At 55.6% G+C, this 26,401-nt stretch overlaps 1 protein-coding gene across 2 annotated transcripts; it reads right to left on the reverse strand.

Annotated features, from left to right (window-relative positions):
• Positions 1–26,362, reverse strand: LOC142024759 (uncharacterized). Of its 2 annotated transcripts, none has more exons than XM_075016959.1 (4): positions 26,143–26,362; positions 24,264–24,376; positions 11,473–11,547; positions 1–2,326 (listed from the first exon to the last, which is right to left on the reverse strand). In XM_075016959.1, the coding sequence occupies exons 2-4, from the start codon at positions 24,295–24,297 to the stop codon at positions 132–134; spliced, it is 2,304 nt and encodes a 767-aa protein (XP_074873060.1). In that variant the 5' UTR covers positions 24,298–24,376; positions 26,143–26,362; the 3' UTR covers positions 1–131. The 2 variants fall into 2 exon arrangements, with proteins under 2 accessions (XP_074873060.1, XP_074873059.1); XM_075016958.1 differs by having other exon boundaries at positions 1–2,329.
• Positions 26,363–26,401: the final 39 nt, after the last annotated feature.

The following is a 26,401-nucleotide window of genomic DNA, read 5'->3' on the forward strand; positions in this document are numbered from 1 at the left end:
GCCCCGGGGGCAGGAAGAGCGAGGGGGTGGCGAAAGGCAGGGCAGAGAGAGCAGACGGGGGAAGCGAGGGAGGAGGCAGGCGGGACCAAGAGGGAGTGAGGGGGAACATAGAGACAGCGGCCGGCGGGTGGTTAGTTTATCAGCGAGGAGGCCGGGGCCCCGGAGGGCGCCGGGGAGGGGAAGGACGGGTGGGGGAATGCGCGGGACGGGAAGGACAGGGCCCAGGGCAGGTCCAGCGGGTTGCTGGAGAGGGTGGGGATGGAGAGGGGCGAGGGGGAGGAGGGGAAGGAGGGCAGGGCGGGGAGTGGGGCAGGGGAGGGGAAGGCGGCGGAGGAGAAGGCGGAGGCGGCCGGGAGGGGGTTGCCGGCAGAGGCGGCAGCGGGTGCGGCCGGGCCCTTGGTGGCGGCAGCGAGCAGCGAGGGCTTGTCGCCGGCGTGGGTGCGCTGGTGCCGGTTGAGGTGGGAGCTGCGGCTGAAGCACTTCCCGCACTCGGGGCACTTGTAGGGCTTCTCGCCGGTGTGGACGCGCTGGTGGATGGTGAGCTCCGAGCGCTGGATGAAGCTCTTGCCGCACTCGGAGCACTGGTAGGGCTTCTCGCCCAGGTGGATGCGCTGGTGCTTGATGAGGTTGGAGCTGACGCTGAAGCACTTCCCGCAGACGTTGCACTTGTAGGGCTTCTCGCCGGTGTGCATGCGCCGGTGCTTGGTGAGGTCCGACTTCTGGATGAAGCCCTTGCCGCAGTCGGGGCACTTGTAGGGCTTCTCGCCCAGGTGGGTGCGCTGGTGCTTGATGAGGTTGGAGCGGACGCTGAAGCTCTTGCCGCAGTCCCCGCACTTGTAGGGCTTCTCGCCGGTGTGCATGCGCCGGTGCTTGACCAGCGCCGAGTTCTGGCCGAAGCTCTTGCCGCACTCGGGGCAGGTGTAGGGCTTCTCGCCCGTCTGCGTGCCCTGATGCTTGACGTTCTCCGCCCGGTAGGTAAAGCTCTTCCCGCACTCCGTGCACTTGTGGGTCCGCTCGGGGGCGGGCCGGGGGCGGGCGCCCCAGGGCAGGGTCTTCCCGCAGTCGGTGCACTGGCCGGGCCGCTCCCCGCTCGGCGCCCGCCGCCGTTTGGCGCTGGCCAGGAAGCTCTTCCCACAGTCGGTGCAACGGCAGGGCTGCTCCCCGCCCAGGTGCACCCGCTGGTGCCGCTCCAGGTGGGAGCTCTGCGAGAAGCCCTTGCCGCAGTCCTCGCAACGGTAGGGCTTCTCGCCCATGTGGATGCGCCGGTGCCGGTCCAGGTGGGAGCTCCAGGCGAAGGCTTTGCCGCAGTCGCCGCACTGGTAGGGCTTGCTGGCCGCGTGGCTGCGCTGGTGCTGCAGCAGGGAGGCACTGAGCCCGAAGCTCTTGCCGCACTCCTGGCACCTGTGGGGCTTGTCGCCGGCGTGGGCACGCTGGTGCTTGGCCAGGGCGGCGCTCTTGCGGAAGCCCTTGCCGCACTCGGGGCACGCGTAGGGCTTGGCGGCGGTGGCAGCGGCCGGGCCGCGTGGGGGCTTGGCGGCCCCGCCGCCGCCGCCGGGACAGCGCCCGCAGTCGGCGCACTTGCAGGCTTGCTCCCCGCCCAGGTGGGTGCGGCGGTGCCGGTCCAGGTGGGAGCTCCAGCTGAAGCTCTTGCCGCACTCGGGGCAGGTGTAGGGCTTCTCGCCGGTGTGGATGCGCCGGTGGCGCTCCAGGTGGGAGTTCCAGTTGAAGCCCTTGCCGCACTCCTGGCACTTGTAGGGCTTCTCCTCCAGGTGCTGCTTCTGGTGCTTGACCAGGCCGGCGGAGGCGCTGAAGCTCTTCCCGCAGACGTTGCACTGGCAGGGCGTGAGGGCGCCGGCGTGCACCCGCTGGTGCTGGATGAAGGCCGAGCCCACGCTGAAGCTCTTGCCGCAGTCGGCGCAGCGGTAGGGCTTCTCGCCGGCGTGGCGCCGCTGGTGGGTGATGAGGGTGGAGCTGAGGCGGAAGCACTTCCCGCACTCGGGGCACTTGTGGGGCCGCTCGGCGCTGCGCAGCCGCGGGCGCTTGCCAAAGCCCAGGCTCTTGCCGCAGTCGTGGCACCGGCCGTGCCCCAGCAGGCCACGCTGGTGGAACTTCTTGAAGCCGCGGTGGGCGGCTTTGCCCTGCCGCTTGCCCGGGGGCTTCCGCGGCTGCCCTTCCGCCTTTTGCGGGGCCTCGCTGGCCTTTCCCCCCTCGGCGCTCGGCGGGGCGCTGCCTTTGGGCTTGCCCGGGGGCACGCCTGTCGCATCCACCTTCTCCAGACCTCCCGGCTGAGCATCCTCCTCCTCGTTCTCGCTCACCGTCCCATCATCTGCTGGAACAACGAGAGAATCCCGTAACTCCCTGGCTCTGGGGAAGGAAACTTGGGAGAAGGGAATTGGAGAGGGTCTGTCACATGTTCGAATACGAAGGAAACAATCAGGAGCCAGCTCGGCCGCACTGCTCCTGCCACCCCACTCCTTTCCGCTGGGAGCCTCCCAGCTCCCGCCCACTGCCTCCCCTCCCGGGCCTCCCCTATCACGCCCCTCAAGGTCCCCGGCAGCAGCTTACAGGAAACAGGGCCCAGATTCTCACAGCCTGACTGAGGACCGCCCACTGACTTCAAGACCAGCCCGGCCCACATAATCGGAGAGTCCCAGACTCCTAGGGCTAGAAAGGACCATTGCGGGCATCTCACCTGGCTGCTCGGGGAGTGCGGGCGGGAGAACTTCCCCAGGATACTTGGCTGGGGCAGATCTTTTAGGACCACACCCAGCCTCCGTTTAAAACACTCCGTGGTGGAGATTCGCAGAACGCAAGGGCTGAAAGAGACCTCAGGAAATCATCAAGTCCAGCCCCTGATTAAGCGTGGAGAATCCATCACAACTGTCGGTTAATTAGTCCAGTGCTTAATTATGCTGTTAAAAAGGTGCCCCTCAAGACCCAATTTGTATAGCTTCACCGCCCCGCCGCTGGATTGTGTCCTACCTTCCTCTGCTGGACTGGAGAGCCCATGGTTAAAGAGGGTCCCCCGCAGCACCTACGGACTGATCAAGTCACCCTTTGTCAAGCTACCCAGATGGAGCTGCTTGAGCCCATCGCTGTAAGACCAGGTCTCCACTCCCGGGGAAGATGGAATTAAGAGACACAACTCCAGGTACATTAATTATGAAGCTGGAGTCGAGGTACCTGAATTAGCCCTTTTGCAGGGACCCCACTGCAGGAGCCTGATGGGACTGGACCCTGGCATCAATGTCTCTTACCCCTCGCCAGGAGCAGGAGTACTGGCCCCACCGGGGATGCCCTCTGAGTTCCATTTAGCATGTCTCTACCAGACATGCTACATCAAACTCCGGAAGGTCAACTGCGGCACATCGACCGTCTGCTGAGCTGAGTTTTATCCCTTGGATCCTTCCTGTGGCTTCTCTGACCCCTCTCCTGTTCATCAGCTTCCTTCTGGAACTGCAGGCTCCAGAACCGGACTTGGTATTTCAGCAGTCCTACGTGTCAGTCACCTGGTTACGTACCCTGGTGGCCACAGAGTAACACCAGACGTCCACGGTCGGCTGTTTATCCACCATGAACCCCCAGTCCTTTTCATGTTCACAGCTTCCCGCTTTGGGCAGGCGGCTGGACTTGGTGACCCCCTGAGGTCCCTCCCAGCCCTTGGAGTTGATGCTCCCAGGGCGAGTCCCCCAGCCTGTGAGCGGGGCCTCCGTTCTTTCTCCCGAGATGTCTACATGTCCAGTTAGCCGTCTCATAACAGGCAGTGTTTCCTTGCGCATCGATTCAGAGACGTTAAAGCCAGAAGGGCTTCGTCTGACCTCTTGTGGAACTCCAGAGAATTCCACCCAATTATCCCGTACTGCCTCCCAGCTCAGCTTCACGGGGCTCTCCCATGAAGTCAGGTGCCACCCAACGCAAGGACGCCAGAATCCAGCCCGGAGTTGTTCCCCATCCCCAAAACCCTAGAGCCCTGTTTGGATACAAAATTAACGGCTGCGGATGCGGATATCCTGATACCAACTGGGATCCGAGGAGGTCCTGGGCTGCCCCATGAACTGCAATGGTGAAAGCAACAGCATGTCAGTTCACAGGAGCCAGTACCACACGCCGGCAGCTCCTCCGGCTGTTCTTCCCCCCAGCCTGCCCAGGACCCCACGCCGGCAGCTCCTCCGGCTGTACTGCCCCCCAGCCCTGCCCGGGACCCCACGCCGGCAGCTCCTCCGGCTGTACTGCCCCCCAGCCCTGCCCGGGACCCCACGCCAGCAGCTCCTCCGGCTGTACTGCCCGCAAGCCTGCCCGGGAACCCTCATCAGCAGCTCCTCCGATTGCACTGCACCCCAGCCCTGCCCATTGGGGGGGCACCTGGCTCACCAGCAGCTGTTCCAGGTCATACTGGCGTGCACACGCTCCACACACACTCCCAGACGGAAGGCTTTTCCATGCACCAACCTGTCTCCTGCCCAGGGGCACGTGAGCTCCCTGCACACAGGAGTACACCCAGAGCCAGCTGCGGGTGAGCCTGGAGCCCGCCCCACTTTGGGGGGCTGGGACAGGCCCCCTGGAGGAGCTGCTGGTGCGGGGCTCTCACTCCTGCTCGGGGCAGCCCAGCATGCGGCTGACGTACTTACTGCAGTTCCCTGTGAAGCTCAACAGGGCACAGTTCCCAATTCGTGTCGACGGAGATCTGCATCCGGGGCTGTACATGTCGTATCCGCACAGGGCACGACAAAGTCCCACCCCCCAGCAGCCCCACTGCTCACCAAACGCCCCATTAGCCCACAGCAGTGCCCAGCCACTCGTCGGTCTCAGCCACAGGAGGGGCAGTGACGGGTATCCAGCTTTGGGCAGGGGCCTGGACTCGGCGATCTCCTGAGGTCTCCTCCAGCCCCAGGACTGTACGATTCTAGGTTCTGATCACCAAGTCTAATCTCTCATAATACTGGCTGTTAGATTTCACCCAGTGACGGCTGCGTCAGGGCCAGCCATACATGATGAGACACGCCAAGGGCACAAGTGTTGAAGAACTGGGAACAGTCCATGGTCTGAATCAGAGGGCCCCGTGTTCCCACTGTGTCTCAGACAGTCCAGAGAGTTTTCTGCTTGGCTGTCAGGTCACCCGCATGAAATCCCAGAGGGGTCGGGACAGTGAAGTCACAGCGTGGGACTAACCTAAGGCTCATTCTCGGAGCTGACAGTCCCTCCACGGCTCAGTTTGCAACCGACTGTCACCGTGAGCAGGCAGCTCTTGTGAAAATGAAATACGGAGCGATCACGGAGCGGGACGGGATGAGACACAGCCTCCAATTTGCTGACATTCTCCCTTTCCCCAGCCACTTGATTTTGCTGGGCACAAACAAACCTTGGCCACTTTCCACAAACTTCCAGTTTACCTTTTTTCCCCCATCAGAAATTACTGATGAGATATTTCAGGAATGCGCCTCGTGCCAAGGAGAATTAACTCAAATCATGTGGCAGCACAAAGGGTTTTGATTAACGGGAAGGATCAAAATCGACCTTAGCAATGGGACGGTGGTTGCAACCTTCCCTAGGAAGAGACACTGTCCCCTTTTCTTTAGTTAAACACCCCCCTCCAGAAGCCAGTTGGGAACCCCAATTCCAGGCATTCTGCCTGGGCACGCAGGGAAATACAGACCCTGATCCTGCAGACATGCACGTATGGCCCTGCTCGACCGTAAGCCTCACCGCAGAAAGGAAACCAAAGTCCCGTACTGTTAATGAGAGCAGGACAGACCCCTCAGTTCTGAAAGGCAGCCCGATCGGGTGCCAAAGGCCCAGGACAGGGTAGCAGGGCTCTCCTGGGTTCTCGTCCCAGGTCTGTGACCCAGTGGTGAGTCCCTGAATCTCTTTTCTTTTCCCCCTGGTGCGTGTGGGTGTCTCTCACTCTGGACCTGCTCCCCTGCAGCCAGAGAGCGGGACAGCTGCTCAGGCAGACAAAGCCACACAAGCTTTAATCCCACCTGCCTGGCTAAAAGGAACAGTACCTCACGAGCAAACACTGGCCCTGTTAATCCACACTGGGGTGGCTGCTGTCCTGGCTTCAGTACAACAGGTCGAATCTCTCTAGTCTGGCACTCTCCCATCCGTAACCCGGCATGACTGTCGTGAGCCGGACGACCACTTCTCATGGGGGTGCCCAAGCTTCCCGCGGTCGGTCCCATAAAGTTTGTTTCCAGCCACCAGGCCTGGCTCTCCGTGCTCTGGGCTGTTCTTTAGCTGGAATTATCATAGAATCATAGAAGAGTAGGACAGGAAGGGACCTCGAGAGGCCATCGAGTCCAGCCCCCTGCCCTCATGGCAGGACCAAGCACTTTCTAGACCATCCCTGAAAGCCATCTATCTAACCTCTTCTTAAATAGCTCCAGTGAAGGAGATTCTACCACCTCCCTTGGCAAATCGTTCCAGTGTTTGATCATCTTGACAGTTAGGAAATTTTTCCTAATGTCCAACCTGAACCTCCCCTGCTGCAATTTCAGTCCATTGTCTCTTGTTCTATCCTCAGAGGCAAGGAAGAACAAACTCCCTCCCTCTGCCTTATGACACCCTTTTAGATACCTGAAAACTGCTATCATGTCCCCCCTCAATCTTCTCTTTTCCAAACTAAACAAGCCCAGTTCTTTCAGCCTTTCTTCATAGGTCATGTTCTCTAGACCTTTGATCATTCTCGTCGCTCTCCTCTGGACCCTCTCCAATTTCTCCACATCCTTCCTGAACTGCGGTGCCCAGAACTGGACACAATACTCCAGCTGAGGCCTAACCAGCGCAGAGTAGAGCGGGAGAATGACTTCTCGTGTCTTGTTCACAACACACCTGTTAATGCATCCTAGAAGCATGTTTGCCTTTTTCGCAACAGCATCACACTGTTGACTCATATTTAGCTTGTGGTCCACTATAACCCCCAGATCCCTTTCTGCTGTACTCACTCCTAGGCAGTCCTTTCCCATTCTGTATGTGTGACACTGATTGTTCCTTCCTAAGTGGAGCACTTTGCATTTGTCCTTATTAAACTTCATCCTGTTTACCTCAGCCCATTTCTCCAGTTTATCCAGATCCTTTTGAATTATGACCCTATCCTCCAAAGAAGTTGCAACCCCTCCCAGCTTGGTATCATCTGCAAACTTAATAAGTGTACTTTCTATGTCAATATCTAAATCGTTAATGAAGATATTGAACAGAACCGGTCCCAAAACAGACCCCTGCGGAACCCCACTAGTTATACTTTTCCAGCAGGGTTGAAAACCATTAATAAGTACTCTCTGGGTACGGTTATCCAGCCAGTTGTTCACCCACCCTATAGTAGCCCCATCTAAGTTGTATTTGCGTAGTTTATTGATAAGTATATTATGTGAGACCGTGTCAAATGCTTTACTGAAGTCTAGGTATACCACATCCACCGCTTCTCCCTTATCCACAAGGCTCGTTATTCTATCAAAGAAAGCTATTAGATTGGTTTGACATGATCTGTTTTTAACAAAACCATGCTGGCTGTTCCCTAGCACCTTACCACCTTCCAAACGCTTGCAGATGATTTCTTTAATGACCTGCTCCATTATCTTTCCTGGCACAGAAGTTAAGCTGACTGGCCTGGAGTTTCCCGGGTTATTCTTGTTCCCCTTTTTATCAATGGGTACTATATTTGCCCTTTTCCAGTCTTCTAGAATCTCTCCCGTCTCCCACGATTTTCCAAAAATGATTGTTAAAGGCTCAGATACCTCTTCTATCAGCTCCTTGAGGATTCTAGGGTGCATTTCATCAGGCCCTGGTGATTTGCAGACATCTAATTTTTCTAAGTAAATTTTAATTTGTTCTTTTCTTATTTCAACTTCTAAGCCTATCCCTTTTTCACTAGCATTCTCTATGTCAGGCATTCCTTCAGATTCCTCAGTGAAGACCAAAACAAAGAAATCATTAAACTTCTCTACCATTTCCAAATTCCCTGTTACTGTTCCTCCCTCCTCACTGACGAATGGCCCTACCCTCTCCTTGGTCTTCCTCTTGTTACCAATGTATTTGTAAAAAGCCTTCTTGTTTCCCTTTATGCTTGTAGCTAGTTTGAGCTCATTTTGTGCCTTAGCCTTTCTAATCGTGCTCCTGCATGCTCGTGTTGTTTGCCTATATTCCTCCTTTGTAATTTGTCCTAGTTTCCATTTCTTATACGATTCCTTTTTTATTTTGAGATCATGTGAGATCTCCTGGTTAAGCCAAGGCAGTCTTTTGCCATGTTTTCTACCTTTCCTACACAGCGGGATAGCTTGCTTTTGGGCCCTTAATAACGTCCCTTTGAAAAACTGCCAACTCTCCTCAGCCGTTTTTTCCCCTCAGTTTAGCTTCCCATGGGACCTTACCTACCAGCTGTCTGAGTTTACCAAAATCTGCCTTCCTGAAATCCATTATCTCTATTGTACTGTTTTCTCTTCTACCCTTCCTTAGAATTGTGAACTCTATGATTTCATGATCACTTTCACCCAAGCATCCTTCCACTTTCAAATTCTCAATAATTTCCTCCCTATTTGTTAAAATTAAATCTAGAACAGCTTCCCCTCTGGTAGCTTTTTCAACCTTTTGGAATAAAAAGTTGTCTGCAATGCAATCCAAGAATTTACTGGACAGTCTGTCCCCTGCTGTGTTAGTTTCCCAACATATACCTGGATAGTTGAAGTCCCCCAACACCACCAAATTCTGGGCCCTGGATGATTTTGTTAGCTGTTTAAAGAAAGCCTCATCCACCTCTTCCACCTGGCTAGGGGGCCTGTAGTAGACTCCTAGTAGGACCTCATCCTTGTTTTTCACTCCTCTGAGTCTAACCCAGAGACTTTCAACCTGCCCATCTCCTACGTCCATCTCCACCTCTGTCCAAGTGTGTACATTTTTAATGTACAAGGCAACACCTCCTCCCTTCTTTCCCTGACTGTCCTCCCTACGCAGGCTGTACCCTTCCATACCAACATTCCATACTCCTTCCCATTTCAAATTCATCTCCCAGGTATCCATGCTCTCCACTTACCTGCAGGCTTTGCTCCCCTGCCCCCGTCGAACCTAGTTTAAAGCCCTCGTCGCTAGGTTAGCCAGCCCGTGTCCGAATATGGTCTTCCCCCTCCTCGACAGGTGAACGCCATCTCTGCCTAGCAGTCCTTCCCGGAAAAGGATCCCGTGCTCAAAGAAACCAAAGCCTTCCTGGTGACGCCATCTACGCAACCAAGCATTCACCTCTAGGATACACCTGTCTCTGCCTGGGCCCCTACTCTGACAGGCAGGATTGAAGAGAATGCCACCTGCGCCCAAAACTCCCTGACCCGTGCCCCCAGAGCCCTGAAGTCACTCCAGCTGTCTTCTCAGAGCCCAGTGGGCAGCGGAAGGGCTGGTAACGTGTCAGCCCAGACCGATCTGTTGTGGTCCAGTAAATATTCTCATTCAGCACCGGTCAGGTCACTCGGGTGCTGGAGCAGAGATTCAACCTGTATTTTTATCCATCCTTTCTGGGTTAAAACTAGTGCAGGTGTCTCTGTTTCTCTCTCTCACCAACAGAGGTTGGACCAGCAAAAAATAACACCCTGTCTCTAATACCCTGGGACCCACAGGGCTACAACACCATGGTTTTAATAAACTAAGCGCAGCTTCGTAGGAGAGTTACCAGACTCAGGACCGGCTTGAGGCACGGGGCCGCTGGATTTTATCCACATGGGGTGAAATGCATCCCTGGGCCGAGGAAGATGTGGCGTGACACCTTTAGTAATGACTTGGGGAAGGGGGTGGATTGCACTGTCAGCAAATCTGCGGATGACGCTAACCTAGGGGGAGAGACAGATTCACTGATGGGCAGGGACAGGGTCCTGAGTGACCTAGACAAATTGAAGGACTGGGCCAAAAGAAATTTGATGAGGTTCAACGAAGAGAAGTGCGGAGTCCTGCCCTTGGGATGGAAGAACCCCAAGCGCTGTTACAGGCTGGGGACTGACTGGCTGAGGAGCAGTGCAGCAGGGAAGGACCTGGGGGTGACGGTGGACGAGAGGCTGGATATGAGGCAACAGTGTGTCCTTGTAGCCAAGAAGGCTAATGGCGCATTGGGCTGCATTAGGAGGAGCATTTCCAGCAGATCCAGAGAAGTTACTATTCCCCTCTACTCAGCACTGGTGAGGCCACAGCTGGACTATTGTGTCCATTTCTGGGCCCCCCAGTATAGAAAGGATGTGAACGCATTGGAGAGGGTTCAGCGGAGGGCAACGAGAATTATTTGGGGACTGGAGCACATGACCTATGAGGAGAGGCTGAGGGATTTGGGGCTTATTTAGTTTGCAGAAGAGAAGAGTGAGAGGTGATTTGATAGCAGCCTCCAGCTACCTGAAGGGGAGTGCTAAAGAGGATGGAGAGAGGCTGTTCTCAGTGGTGACAGATGGCAGAACAAGGAGCAAAGGTCTGAAGTTACAGAGGGGGAGGTCCAGGTTGGATATTAGGAAAAACTAACAGAGAGGTGGTGGAATCTCCATCCCTGGAGGTTTTTAAGTCCCAGCTTGACCAACCCTGGCTGAGATGATTTAATTGGGGTTGATCCTGCTTTGGGCAGGGCGCTGGACTCGATGACCTCGTGAGGTCCCTTCCAGCCCTAGAATTTTACGAGTCTATGACAACCGGACTGTTACATGAGGTTTAATGTATCACCACAACATCCCAAAGCAGCCAGAGCTCACTGGTCCACCCAAGCCTAACATCTGCAGACAACTACAGGTTAAACCTTCTCCCCCGGTACCCTCAGGACCTGACTGGTGCCCAATGAGAGAACCTGTTGGACCACAGATAGTCAATATTGTCTAGCCCATTACCAACCCTTCCACAGCACACAACACTGAGAGCCAGGACTGGTGGCTGGAAGCAAAACTTTATGGGCCACAGGCAACTTGGCCACACCCATGATAAGTGGTCGCCCAGCTAATGGAAATCAGGCCAGATGACAGACGTTGCCGGACTAGAGAGGTTCAGCCTGTACAGGTGAAACACAAAGGAAAGATAACCACCTCGCAGCCTTTGCACGTGAGCCCGCGTGCGCTCACAGACTGATTTTAAACGCTTGGCCTCTGCCTTTCCTCGGGCTGTGCAGTCGCATTTTTGAGCCGTGCCCGCCCCTCGATGGCTCAGCCAGCCCCACGGGGGCCCGATCCCACCTCAGATCGGTGCTGCTGGACTCTTTGGCCTGTGCCCCTGCTCACCCATTTGCAGGACCAGGGCCATGCGGCGAGACTGGGGTGACTGAAGATCACCCACTGAGCTGGGACTCCTGCTAGCCCACCGGTTCTGCCCCCTCGCCAAGTCCTTGGGCTGCGGCCCTCTGAGAACCGGGGAATTCACCCCCTGCATCCCCCAGACCTCCCAGTGCTCCGCTGAAGAGCCAGGGTGTCCCCCCAGGCCTCGGGGGAGAATAAAACCATGCAAACTCCCACTGCTTCACCCACAGCCACGTACCGGAGACCAGTCCTCTCCTCCGGTGCGACTCGGCGAAGGCGGTGATCCGGGGCCAGCTGATTGCGATCTCCTCCGCTAGGGGAAATGGGGATCGGACACAAGTTAGTTGCGTGGCAGGGTGGCGGGGGGTGATCCCTCCAGCTCCCCAGTATCAACCAAACACCTGGATCTCCGCCGGGGGCACATGGGTGCGGTCTCCTGTGGACCAGAACGTATTGGACAGCTGGGGGAACCGCACGGCCCCGTGCGCGTTACCAGAGGTAGAACGGGCGGTCTAATCTAACGCGGCGGTGCCCAATACGGTCGCCACGAGTGGCAAACTGGACACCGCAGTGCACAAAGTTGGCTCTCGACCTCGGTCCTGGCCTTGGTCCCCCTTTGCCTGCGCAGCGCCTGTCACGATGGGCTGCTGGATCCTTTACATGCCACCATAACGCTCGCGGCCAGCGCCCCCGGGAGCCGGGCGGGTGGGCAGCCGCCCAGGAGAGATTCAGGGGCCACCCAGCCGAGGAGAAGAGCGCCCCTGGCCGGCCGGCCGCCCGCGCGCATTTCTGTGGGTGGTGCACGTCTGCACGAGCCTGGGTGCACGGAAGAAAATGTGCTCTGCCCACGGACGGAAGAACTAGCGGGACCCCTGCTCACAGCTACCAGCAGCGGCAGCCTGGCGCCCCGGAGTGTCTGTGCACCCCAGGAACCCAATCCTATCTCATCGTGCTCCTCGGAGCCTGGCCCTCCTCCTTTCCTGGGCAGCCCGGGGCTCGGGCGGCAAACCTGGCCTCTTCCAGGCCTGGCCGAGCTCCGCACGAGCCAGGAAGGGACGACTCTGCAGCCCTGCGTGGGAGAGACAAGGCCGACGCTTGCGCTGATGAGGGACGCGGACCAGCCACTTGCATAAACCACCTCCCCCTCCCGCCGAAGATCCCGCACGCCGCACCCAGTACCTACATTCCGGCCGCTCTCCTCCTCATCGGCCCCCAGGGCTGGGTCCCACCTCCCTTCTACCCCACTGCCCACGGCGCGGAGCCCGGTAGCACCCCTGCACGGTAACCACAGAAAAGGGGCCTCGTGCACTCCTCTACCCGCCCCCCCCACGGGAGCGAGAGAGAAGTGGGGCCGAGGGGAGGGGGAGGTTCTGCCTGATTGAGTCATCGGGCACGGACAGAGAGAGGCTGACGTGGTCACAGTCCCGGCAGACAGTGCCAAGAGTCTCACCCCGGGTGGAGGTGGGGGGCTGGGGTCACACACAGCCCCTCGCCAGCGTGCCTGGCTGCCCCACAATCTTCAGCCCCAGCTGGGCCCTGCTACGGCCTCTGCGTTCCCCGGGGGGGCGGTGGAAGCCGAGCGAAGCTCCACAAGGTGGCCTCACACAGGGACCCTGGGGCAGGGCAGGGATTTGAACCCCAAGCTCCCAGGGCTTACACCAGTGCCATAGCCTCTGCAGCTGCCTTCCTCTATCACAGCAGGTCTGCCCCAGTCCTCCTCTCCCTCCCCAGACACACTTCTCCCTCCCTCTCCGCCTTTGTCTTTATAGGCCCCTGCGCCCCCCAGGGGCCCTGCTTCCTCACTGGCTTAGGGAGGTTAGCGCCAGAAGGGACCGTTACGATCACCTAGGCCGGGGGGGCTGCAACCTGCGGCTCTTTTAAGACTTTTCGTGGCTCCCGATGCTAGAACTGCAAAGCAAAGAACCCCCTCCTGCTTATTTGCAATAGACGGGGAACGTCTCAAAGCCCCCACACGCACAGCTCCTATCTCAAGAGCAAACGACCTGTGATCTCCAAACCCTGGATAACGCCCCCAGCAACCTCCAGAGACAGAGGAGAGTGAAAAATCGGGAAGACGGCAGTACAAACACACACGTGTGAAGTGTGCGGAAACAGAACATGTAAAAAGTTTACGAACCTCCTGCAGTAAACGTGTCTCACATTGCAAATCGTTGCGTGTGGTTGTTCTGAAAACGGGGGTTACACAAAGTTTGGTTTGACTTTATTTATTAAGGACCGTCTCGTATTTACCTGCATCGCGGCTCCTGAATTACTGAGTTTTTTAGCAACTTGGAAAAAAAAAGAAAAACGGCTCTTCTGGCTACTTTGGCTGCCCATCCCTGACCTAGGGGAACTCCTGCCCAGCACAGGCCAAAATTTCACCTAATACATTATTTTTTTCATCTTTAAAGTGCTCCTGGATTGCTTTTTGTTTTGATAGTGTACAGACCAGCACGGCTCTCTCTCTGTTACTATCCAGCAATTCCTGCGCTGTACTGAGTTCCCACCACTCCTGGCGCACCCTGAGAAAGTCTCTGTCGGTGGTGAATGATTCTGCGTAGGCCAGGGGAGAAAACACACCAACCACGCTGCCCCTGCTGAGTTCTGGGCCACCGCAGGTTTGGCCAATTTGCTATTAAGTCACATCAAGTTATTGCTTATTGTACTAGATGTTGTTGTTACTGTGTCTACAAGGCCCACGCCAGGAGGGGAACTTTAGAAACAAGTGGGGGACATGACCTGGCCCGGGAGCTCTTACAATCCAACGACGGATACAACACACAGGAGACAACGTATTCATAAGGACGCGGGCTGAGGAAAAAGGATAAAAAGGGCTATTCAAAAACCTAGGCCTGCTTCCTAAAGGCTGCATTAGCCAACTTACATGCTATTAATTACAAAGGATGCTGAAAGTAGCACGTAACAGAGAGGTCGCCGGGTTAGTCTGTATCGCCAAAACCAACCCGGAGTCCTGCGGCATCTTGACAGCACAGGAAAATTATTTCGAAATAACTAACCTGGCGCCTACGCAATGCGCCCACTATTTGGAAATAAATTCAGAATAGCGGCTGACTTTTCCCAACTTTGGTAAACCGCATTTCACGAGGAACAGGGCCTTGTCGAAGCAGCTATGTCAAACTAGGTGCCAACAGACAGGGAACGGTGCCTATTTTCAAATAAGCCATACCACGTCCAACGGCATCTCCTGAAATAGGCTCTGAGCGTGTATGCCCTCCGGCTATGTGTACTCTGGCACTCCTCTTTCGAAAGAGGCACGCAAATGAGGGAAACTGAACACGCAGATGAGGTGCAGATTTACATATCTGGTACCTCATTAGCACATTCTTCTTTTGAAAGAGGAAAAGTGGTGTAGATGCAGTTCTTTCAAAAGTAAACCCCATCTTCGAAAGAGCCCTTCTTCCCATAAAAATGGGAAGAAGGGCTCTTGCGAAGATGAGGTTTACTTTCAAAAGAGCCGCGTCTACACTGCTTTTCTTCTTACGAAAGAATACGCAGACGAGGCACCAGATATGTAATTCTGCCCCTCGTCTGCATTTTCGATTTCCCTCATTTGCGTGCCTCTTTCGAAAGGGGAATGCAAGTACAGACACAGCCCCTATTTCAAAACAGCTCAGTGCTATTTCAAAACGCATGTTTCTGTGCAGCCACCTTATTTCAAAATAAGCTCTCCCGGAACAGCTGATTTCAGAATAAGGCAGTTGTGTAGACATAGCCTAACAGATTTATTTGGACATAAGCTTTCGTGGGCAAACGCCCACTTCCTCAGATGCACTGGAAAGTAGCATGGGATTTTTCAAGACAGCCAAAGACATCTGATGAAGTCAAAGGTGGATGCAATTTTTGGACCAAAACATTTTACAGCGAAAAATGAGCATTTCCGTCAACTGAAAAATTTAAAGAATTAAAGTCAAATTCCCCCAAGGTTCTTTCAGTTGGGAGAAAAGATAATCAGAATGAAATATCAAAATATTTCCATTTTTCCATTCAAAAGTACTTTTCTTTTACAAATTTCTTTAAATTGAAAAAAAAAAAAAAGAACTTTTAAAAATGCTCAAAATCCAAAGAACTCATTTCCTTTCAGGTCAACTAAAACATTCTACCGGACCCGAAATAAAACGCATTTGGATTTTATGGGAACTGACAAGGACTCAAAATTATGCACACGGCACTGACTGAAACGCTAATTAAGTGGTGCCAATTCTCTCCCAGGTTCACTTGCTTTTAGACTGTATCCTTGTCCCTTTTTTTCCTGGTTGTGTCTTCTCATTCGAAGCTCCTTGGGGCTGTGATTTGCTCGATAGCGACATCTACACTAGAGAGTTTTGTTGACAAAACTCACGGGGCATCCACACTAAAAATGCTATCGACAGAGAGTAGACAGAACTTGGCCTGCGGCCTCTCCCTCCAAGGCAGAACGCCTTTCTCAAAAGACTCTGTTGACAAAAAAGCCATGTGGACGCCCCGGGGGCCCTCTATCGACAGACAGGGTTTCCGGGTCAGCGGACAGCCCTGTCTGCTGTGTTTCCAGTTGGCTGTTCTGCCGAGAGAGCAGCCGGGCAGCCTGGCCACTCTCTGTTGACAGAGCGACCCGCTGCCGTGTGTGGCTGCACTCCGTCGGCAGAAGTTTTGTGGAGCGATGTCTTCTGTTGACGGATCGCTCTGGTGTCGACGTAGCCTATCTGTACAGCGCCAGACCCGGTGGGGCTCTGATCCCCGGGCGGGGGGGACGACTTCTGAGAGCTACCATGACACAAACAGAACAGCTGGGACTTTTCAGAAACCCAGCCCTCAGCAGCACAGCTTAAGTGGCTCCGTGCAGACCACGCTGCATCCCACAAGGACCAGAACACAGCCACGAGACACTGGCCGACCAAAGGTCTGAGTACCAGGATGCAATCTGTTCTCTTGAAGGCAGACTTCCAGGGACTGGGAAAGATGCCAGTGTGATGGGGTTCTGGGGTTCCCCAAGCTCTGCACCCCGTCCGCAGGCAGGAGAGTCTCTTACTTAGCAGGAAAACAGCAGGTTTATTAGCCGACAGGACACAGCATTGTACAGAGGAGTCAGTACAGCCGGCAGAGACAGCCAGTCCAATCCATGTTGGGGAGAGGAGGCCCCGAGGGGCCCCCAGAGCCGGGGCCTGGCCCCCTTCTTTGTCTCTCTCTCCCTCAGCCCCAGACTAACTGCTTCCCAACTCCCAGTTCCAATTCAAACCCCTCAGGCTCCACCTCCTCCTTTGTCTGCAGTACAAAGGTGTTACCTGGTCGTCAGGGTTACCCTCAGCAGGAGCCCCACACCCTCTGTGAGCGACACACACAGGTATCCCCCACTCCATCACATCTCTCCCCCCTTCCAGACCGAACTGAGCGGGGTCACTCAACTGGTGACCTGGGGAAGTTCGGGGCTCTCCCCTTGTGACAGGGCATTGGCTGTACCCTCTGTTCTCCGCTTGATGTGCACCACCTCCACGTCATAGTCCTGCTGGGGGAGGCTCCAAGTTAGGAGCTTGGTCTTGGCTCTTTTTATGTGATGCAGCCGGGAAAGTCCCTTTATTTTCCCTTGGGTTGGTCGGTCTCCCTGCTTCAGCCAATGTTTGGAATTTAGTTACAGTCCAGTAAAAGAAGGTACAAATGCTTCCACCCTTGGCATTTAGCCAGACCACCAAAATGGTTGTGTGCCTTAGTTTTCCCTTCCATGCCACACAATAGGTTTGGAATGTTCCTCCTTATGTGAGAGGTTGCAAGACTAGTTACAGGGAACAATGGTGACATTTCAGAGTTACAGACTTCTTCAACGTATAACTCATGCTTTTACACCAATGTCATTATGTCACATGGCTCTTTTTAAACATTTAGTACATGGTACAATTTTACAGCTTTTGGTAGCAGCACCCCTTGGTTCCAGCAGTTAGCGTGAGTAACAGAACAAACCCATTGCAACTGTACATTTATGTTGCTCTTTGGTAGACCACAACTTTTGTGTAACCTCCTTGAGAATCTGGTATTTTGGGGGTAAATGGCTGAGGCCTTTCTTAGCACCATCAAGTTTTAATCTTCTTCCTTGCCCCCTGGGGTGGAAATTTGATCTCTCTGGCTGTGCCCTCCCTTCTAACAAGAGCTGGGCCATTGATGATCTCAGGGAGACGGCCCCCTCCCAGCCAGCCTGGAAATTTGCAAACCAAACTGCTTTTTGAGAGTTGTTTTGTGAGTCCCAGACGCAGAATCCACATGAAGGAATCCCTGTTTATCCCTTACTGGCCCACCAGGCCCAAAGCTCCTTTGTCCTTCCACCTCCAACTACTGCCTCCCCATGGAATCAGAAGTGGAGTCCAGTATAAGAATATAAGTGTTTTCACCATCTGGAGATGGGGAATTGCTGGTGCTCTTCTGCATCCTACAGAGACTGACTGTGCAGCTGTTTTATTTGGTTCTCACAGGGCTGCTCACATTCCCTGATAGTTTTTACTTTACTTGCACCAACTTCCAATTCCTGAGAAACTTTTACCCTGCCTGCTTTGGACCCTTCCAGAGCACAGCCAGTGGTTTTATACTGAGGCAGGTCCTGGCCATCAGGAGCTGAAACAAACTTCTCCCCAGACAAAGGGCTGCTCTGGCTCTTACAGACAAGCACCTTTCCTGTTCACTCTCCTTCACCTCACTCCCATTTTTTGCAGTCCCCACAGACGGGTTAGGAAAAGTTTCAGGGAAATTCTCTTCCTCAAGAGCTCCCCCAAACAACAACTCATCCCTGTCTGGCTCCACAGGGGCACTGCTCCCTTGAGCCACAACCAGCTCCTGGGTTTCACCTACACCCAGGATCACTTTTGGCCCATTAGGCAGATTCCCACGTAATCCCCCTCCAGGCAGACAGCCAGTACCACCGGACAGAAGGTCAGGGTCCCTTTCGTCCCTTCTGCTACCAGCTCCTTTATCTTCATCAGTCAGCGTAACTCCATTGCCCATCTGTTCTTGTGTCCTGGCGAGAGGATGACTCCGGTAGGACAGAGTCCTCTCACCCCCTCCCAATTACACCTCAGCATTAGGCAAAGAACAACTACCAGAATCGTCTGGTCTCTGGGATTCCCTGATGATACTAACTGGATTAGACCACGTTAAAGCATTATCCCCCCTGAGAGACACAGAGGCAGGCCCACTTCCCATCTGGGCTTTAGCTGCCCTCAGATCCAGCTTTGGGATCTTGGCTCCATTTTGAGCCCCCACAGGCTCAGGCAAAGGATTCACTTCCCCAGAAGCAGAAGCACTTTTCTTGCACCAAGGACCAGTGTCCTTAGCAGGGATACCACTGCCCATCCCAGAGCCATTCCCTCTGCTCCAGCCCCCATGGCTGGATTCAGAGACACACCTGGAATGCTCTTTTTTGGTGGATCCTTCTCCAGCCATCCTAGGCTGGGGAAGTCTTCCTCAGACAATGGGCTAGTTTCCTCATTGGCACCTTTTCCAAACGCAGGCTCTGCTCTCTCCCCAGGCTGCTGCTGCTGTTCAACACAGACAGACAATGGGAGACACTTTCTCCTTTCTCCCAGCCCCCCGGCTGGTCTCCACACACACACAGAAGGTGAAGCAGCTTCTCTCAGAGACAACTTGCCATTCCCAGTGGACAAGCTGCTTTCCTGCACAGACACACAGGCACCTTCCTCGGCCCAGGCCTGGAAAACTGTCCGCAGGTCTGTCTTGGCCACTAGTAGATGATGGGTTGGAATCGCTCCTTCCCTCCTTGAGCTGCGGCAGGCCACTCGGTTCAGAGCTCCAGGCAGTCCAGGGTCTCCTGCCCCGATTTGGGCTCACCTTTGCAGGATTTTCCTCAGCCCTCAGCTCTGCCACTGCACATTCACGCTGCCTCGTCCAGCTGCTTTAATCTTGAATCGGTTTCCAGGTGCTGCCGCTTCACAGCGGAGTTGCTCAGCGTGGTTGCAGGCTCTGAGGCTGATGCCCTCTGCACCCCACGATTCCTGGAAGAATCCCTTCAGTGTGCCAGGCTTCTTGCGGGTCACAAGCTGCCCGGGGTTAGGCCGTAGGCCCCTCTGCCCTCTGGGACCGACTCCAACAGACTCCCAGCGGAACCCCTTCTTCAGTGTGACACCCGCTCTCAGGGACCATGAGCACCCTGTCTTGGGAAGGACTCATTCAGCGTCAGCCTCCTCAGGGGTCACTTGTTCTGGGGGTTGGGCTCTCGGCCCCTCCACCTTCTAGGACCGACTCCAACAGATTCCCAGGAGTAACCCCTCCTCGGGTGTGACACCCCCTCTCGAGGACCACGACCGCAGTTGCTTGGGTTCGGCCGCAGGCCCCTCCGCCTTGGGGAACTGCACCTCACTGCCCTTCAGCACACCTGGGTCTCACAGGCCCCACTTCTTTCAGGGCCCCGGTCACTCACTGCTGGATGCTCCATCCTCGGGGTGCAGAACATCCCACTTCTGACACCAGTGTGATGGGGTTCTGGGGTTCCCCAAGCTCTGCACCCCGTCCGCAGGCAGGAGAGTCTCTTACTCAGCAGGAAAACAGCAGGTTTATTAGCCGACAGGACACAGCATCGTACAGAGGAGTCAGTACAGCCGGCAGAGACAGCCAGTCCAATCCATGTTGGGGAGAGGAGGCCCCGAGGGGCCCCCAGAGCCGGGGCCTGGCCCCCTCCTTTGTCTCTCTCTCCCTCAGCCCCAGACTAACTGCTTCCCAACTCCCAGTTCCAATTCAAACCCCTCAGGCTCCACCTCCTCCTTTGTCTGCAGTACAAAGGTGTTACCTGGTCGTCAGGGTTACCCTCAGCAGGAGCCCCACACCCTCTGTGAGCGACACACACAGGTATCCCCCACTCCATCACAGCCAAATGGTCCCAGGACACGGCTACGGGAAACGCCGACATCTGTCTGCCTTTGGCCAGATTGTTAAAGGTACTGAAGTGTCAAAGCCACAGACAGGCACTTAGTGGGATTTTCAAAAGCATCTCAGCAAATCGGATGCTGCCGCCTCCTCCGACTTCTCCCAGGCAGACAGGCAACCGGGCACCTACAGGGAAGCCACTGAGCTCAAAGGCAGAAACACCAGTAGCTAGGGCACTGAAGTTCTGTAACAATCAGTGTGGCCCAGAGGGTTTAGGCACCTATGCACTTTTGTGACTCTAGGCCGCTGAGATTAAGCCCTATGATTCTATGCCAACCAAAAAGCAGTCAAGCAGCTCTTGGAAGACTAACAAAATAATGGATTAGGTGACGAGCTTTCGTGGGACAGACGTGGGTTACTCTTTATTTTGTTTGTCTCTAATTATTTTGTTAGTCTTTGAAGTGCTGCTTGACTGCTGCTTTGTTTCGGTAGAATACAGACGAACCCGGCCGCCTCTCTGCCACTGTGATTCTACGCATTTATGCGATTTGCTGTATTTCTAGTTATACCGGGGGGCCAGACGAGACGATCCCCTCTGGCTTGATGAGCTAGAAATCGACAGAAGAGATGTGCCTGAATGCACGGGTTAATCGGGGCCATAATGAACGGATGTGTGACGCGACCTCCTGGGCTCCTGGCTGTGGATAGCGAAAGCGAAGGTTCAGTCATGGGTATTTTCAGTCAACCTAACAGACAGGGAACAAAACCTCATGGCCTGTGACCTGCACTACATAACCCTTCCTGAAGCGGGGGCTCCAGGTTGCTGGAGGGGAGGGGGGGCAGGTGTACCGTGGGTACAAGGGCAAGCAATAGCCCCAGGGCACTGCTGGTGCGCTAGGGCAGACCTGTGGGTGTCCCCAGTTCTCTAGGGCAGGGCACAGCCCTGGGGCACTGCTGGGAAAGGACTACGGGAGGTCAGCATTGTCTAGCAGCGTTACCCACCCTTCCACGGCTGACGGGGCTCTGAGAAGGCATTTAGGGGTAAATTATAGCACAGAACACAGAAACCCAGGACTGGTGGCTAGATACAAACTTTACGGGAGCGCGGGAAACCCCGGATAAGCAGTCGTCCAGCTAACTAAAATCAGGCTGGATTACAGGTGTTGCCAGACGAGAGAGTTCTGGATTAGAGAGGTTCAGCCTTTACAGAGCAGTTTTTGAAGGTGACTACATCTCTGCATATGTAGATATCATTAACATTCACCATTATTTCCTCACTCTTCTAAAAATAAAATCCTACAGTGTTGATGCTCCAGCATATACAGGAAATTTTGGTGGCTGCCATCCATTATGGGACACTCAAAGGAAGCAGTGTGATACCTTCCCGTTACAGTAAGAGATGGAGGTGACTTCATGTTGGAGACATAATTAAATATGTATGCGGACACCTGTTCAGCTGGTTCCGTAGCTTCGAGAACGTACTTCCCACCACTGAGTCAGGAAAGGATTTGCCATTTGCATTTGATTTTTTTCCCTTACCAATATCTCCCCTTTCAAAAAACAGCCACACGTCGAACCTCCCTAGTCCGCCACTCTCTTGTCCAGCAACACCCGCAATCCGGCATGATTTTCGTTAGCCAGATGACCACTTATTAGGGGTGCGGCCAAGTCTCCCAGGGTCCCATGAATTTTGTTTTCAGCCACCAGGCCTGGACATCAGTGTTACTGTTATAGTGGCTAGAACGGGCTATGTGTTTGCAGGCACCAGGTTTCAGAAAGCGTCCTATTTTTCAAAAATATAATTAATTTAGGCACGAGGTCTAGAAAGAGTAACAGCGTAAAAACCAGAAATGCCTCAGGTGGGCACTTATTGAGAAATATCTTTACACGGCGCACAGCCAACTCACGGAACTCCTTGCCAGAGGACGTTGGGGTGGCCAAGGCTATACCCGGATTCCAAAAAGGACAAGGTAAATTCATGGAGGATGGGCCCATTGATGGCTGTTAGCCAGGACGGGCAGGGAGGGTGTCCCTCACGGCTGTTTGTCAGAACCTGGCAAGGGACAACAGGGGCTGTGTCGCCCGTTCTGTTCATTCCTCTGGGGCACCTGGCATCGGCCACTCTCAAAAGACACAACACTGGGGCAAACGGACCTTTGGTCTGACCCATCTGGCCACTCTTCTTTGGTAAACCTGGTCTGTTTTGGAGTTCGTATACGTTATCATTAATGTGTGATTGTAAAGTTACCCTCACGCAGCGTAAATTTACCGTCTAGTTTTCCCTTGGTGTTCCTGTGTCCTGGGAATTCCTTTTGTAATTCTAGAAACGTACCAGATGGTCATTGTTGCTTAGCACATTACCAACCCTCCCACAGCTTCCTGGGCTCCAAGAAGACACTGAGGGGTAAGTTACAGCTAATAACTACGGGACAGTGAGAGCCAGGACTGGGGGCTGTAACCAAACTTTACGGGACGGCAGAAAACGTGGCCACACCCGTGGTAAGTGGTCATCTGGAACATACACTGGGTGGCGATAAACAAACCCAAACATTTTGTCTGGTGAAATTAAAATCCGGTACACGAAATAGTTATTGCCAAACCCAGAGACCGTTTTTTTTTTATTTTAAGGTCTGGTTTTGCTACCGACTGCTTCCTACTCATCACTTACGTCGGAGTAAAGGGTTGCTCTCCGTTACTGATGTCTGCCTGAGTCTATCACGAGACTGTGACCAAGCGTCGTTAGTATCCTCTCTGAGCAAAAGAAATGAAACCCTCTACGCTTGTTGGACTTCTCTCCTCACCCCAAACCCAAGCCAGTGTCTGGGCACTGTTTATGAGTCTGGATCAAACGAAAATAAATAACATAAAGAAACGTAGCAAGAGAGAAGTCAGCCCTAACACATGGGGAAAACTGGAGAACCAAACGCGTCCGTTAGAAAACAGTTATCAGATCCCTGGTACGGAGACTGGATTTTACAGCCTGACAAATACACACGCATTTGTGCACATGAGAAGTGCTCAAGACGAGGCTGTCTGCAGAGGCACAAGAAGCAGAGGCGGTGAGCAACGCAGCGGAAGTACCTGGCAGGAGGGCCGCAAGGCCAGCCGTCACTGGCAAGCTTGGGAGTTTCAAGGCCAGATCCTCAGGTACTGCAAACTGGCACAGCTCCGAGTGACTCACAGAACTGCCAGGATTGGCTTGCTGACTTCCTTAATTACTATTAATTGCATTGCAGGAGCACCTGGCCACCCCAAATGAGAGCAGAGTCCCCACTGTGCAAAGCACCGCACTGACACAGAGTGAGTAAGATACAGCCCATGCGCCAACGAGCTTCCCATAGAAACCGGATCCGACCCCCGCTTTTGGGCTCCTTCTGGAGAAGTAAGAGCCTAGGAAAATGAATTACTATCCGTTTGCTTGCTGGGAATCTGGGCATCTCTTCTGAGCTACGCCTTAATCCCTGGTCATTTCCTGCAAGCAGCGGTGGTGGTCCCTGCTCCCGCTTATTTTTTTCCCCCATCCAGGGGCAGAATCAATTTTATTGTGCGCACCAAGGCAGGTGTGAGGGGCAGCGCCAACAGAAAGACGCCCTGCCGGCTGCGGGCGCCCTGCTAACTGGGGACACCGGCAGTTGTGTGGGTGTAGGGGAGAGCAGAGCTAACCTAGAAACCCCGGAAATCTCTAATCTACGGAAGCAAAACTTTGTATAATGCTCCCGGGAGAAGGAATGAAGCAGAAGAACACCTCCCTTTGGCACTAAGTTGACGCAGAGGCACTGCAAGCTAAACAGCTCTCAGAATTTGTATTTAGGGTAGCCGTCCTCCCACCCTTTGTCACTTGTCTCTGGGCTGCGTCGCGCTGGCTTCTAAGGGCCAAGGTCCATCAGGGCTTCGGTTTCTATGAAGTACCAAGTGCTCCCCCAGCGAGGCGGCAGACCCAGCCATCTGTTACAATGACCGTGCCATGGCTGGGGGGAACCCGGCCCTGAAACAGATCCATGGAACAGCACCACCAGCCTACCCCTGACTCTGGGAGATGTGGAGAGACAGACGCTCTCACATGCGTTCTGGACACTCTGAAGGCTCCGAATGAGGGGAGACTCTGACCTGAGCAATTTAGGGTCCCCCCCCCGCCCCCCCGCGCCTGACACCACAGGGTGCAGGGATCCTTACCCAGCGAGATCACATTTTCATAGTTTTCCTGCATCTCGTCCGTGGGATCCAGGTTAGCTCACTTGCTGCCCCTCAAGGGAACACACAGCCACCTCCTGGACAGTCACGGGTCCCTGAAACAGCCGGAGAGCCTTGCTTAGAACCCGTTCCCCATCCGCAAGCCCACCAGCTCAGCCACAGGCTCCTTCCTTCAGTCCCTCTCTTACGCACCCCTCCCTTAAAGCGATGGCTATCGACTCCCATAGGAGTCGACCCAACCCCTCACTTCTGGGTCAGCACCAGACCCCCATTCGCCCCCGTTAACATGGTACGCCAGTGCCAGCAGGGATACAGGATCGGGGCCCTCTCTCAATTCTACAGGGGCACAGCCAGGCTCCTCGCCAGCTCCCTGCATGCCCACCGCTCTAGCTTCCTTTCTCCCGGCAGCTGCAAGGACCACGTCCGGGCTCGGGCGGGGCTGAGCACTTCTCGGTGGGGATGAGGGGAGGAGGGGACGGGCTGGGGCGAAGGGGGTTGTTATTCGGCAGCCTGTCCGTGACGGGGGTAGGTTTTGGACGGCACGAGAGTCAATTTCGCAGCCTTGCTTCTCCCGCCCTTTCCCTGCAGAGGGATGCTCTAAGCTAACAGGGCAGCAAGGTGGGGCAGAGACTGGACATTACGGGAAACTTCCCACCTGCCAGGGTGGTTGAGCAGCGCATAAACGCAGTCAAGCACCGGCCGCGGGGAGCCCAGCCTGGCTCTCCACGCCCGCAGCCCCGCTTAGGGGAGATCTGCGTCTTTCCGCTCTTGTAGACTACGGCCGCTAATTTAGGGCGGGAGGTATTTGGAGACAAGCAAGCGCCTCTCGCTGCCACGGGGGGCTGGCTGGGCGTCCGCGGAAAGGTTTGCATCGGGGGCCAAAACATTTGAGCGCCACTGGCCTCGACGGTCCTTGGCCCGGAGGGCAGGGGGCTGCAGCTGATGGCCCTCCAGGTCCCTTCCAGTCCTGGGACTGTATGGCTCTGCAAGCTCATTTCATCACAGCCCAGCTCTACCCCGCTCACCCGGTCGCCCCTGCTCTGGGAGCAGAGTTTCTGAAGCCAAAGCCTGGAAGGAGCCGCACCCCAGGCGCTGCCCTGTGGGGGGCCCTGAGGGCTGCTAATTTGGGTGAGACCCATTCCTGGTGCTTTCCTGACCTGGCTCTTGAAGTCGGGGGGGCTCGGGGACCAGCCTGGAGGGATGGCGACCCCACGGACCCCCGTCACTGTCCCTCAGCAACGCAGGGGCAGGACCTGGCTGGTCGTCTCCTCCCCAGGAAAAGCAATCGGCTGGGGGGGCTGGGACCCCCTCCCCACGGATGGCCCCTGCCCCCCTTCTCCCCACACAGTCACTACTGCGGGGGTGGGGAACCAGGACCCCCTCCCCATGGATGGCCCCTGCCCCCCTTCTCCCCACACAGTCACTACTGCGGGGGTGGGGAACCAGGACCCCCTCCCCACGGATGGCCGCTGCCCCTCTTCTCCCCACACAGTCACTACTGGGGGGATGGGGAATCTGGACCCCACTCCCCACAGATGGCCCCTGACCCTCTTCTCCCCACACAGTCACTACTGCGGGGGTGGGGAATCTGGACCCCACTCCCCACCGATGGCCCCTGACCCTCTTCTCCCCACGGATGGCCTCTGACCTCCTTCTCCCCACAAAGTCAGACGGGGGGGCGGGGCAGTGGGACCCCCCTCCCCACGGATGGCCTCTGCCCCCCTTCTCCCCACAGAGTCACTGCCGAGGGGCGGGGAACGGGGACCCCCCTGCCCACGGATGGCCCCTGCCCCCCTTCGCCCCAGTCACTGGCGGGGGGCAGAGCCGGAGCCGGGCCCCCTCCCGCCGGCGGGCCCCTTACCCCTCTCCGGGCGGCGCGGCGGGCGGTGGGGTGCGGGGGCGCGCGCCGGCCCCGATCCCGCGGGCGGTGGGTGCGGGGGTGCGCGGTGGCCCCGATCCCGCGGGCGGGCCGGAGCCGGAGCCGGAGGCGGAGGCGGAGGCAGGGCGGGCCGGCGGGCGGGCGGCGCAGGGCTCCCGGAGGCGCAGGGCCCGCGTGTTGCAGCCCGGCTCGGCTACGGGGAGGGACACAGGAAGGGGCGGCGAGCGGCCGGGGCGGGCGG

The sequence above is a fragment of the Carettochelys insculpta genome, chromosome 22 (assembly GCF_033958435.1).
Source record: "Carettochelys insculpta isolate YL-2023 chromosome 22, ASM3395843v1, whole genome shotgun sequence".
NCBI lineage: Eukaryota > Metazoa > Chordata > Testudines > Carettochelyidae > Carettochelys > Carettochelys insculpta.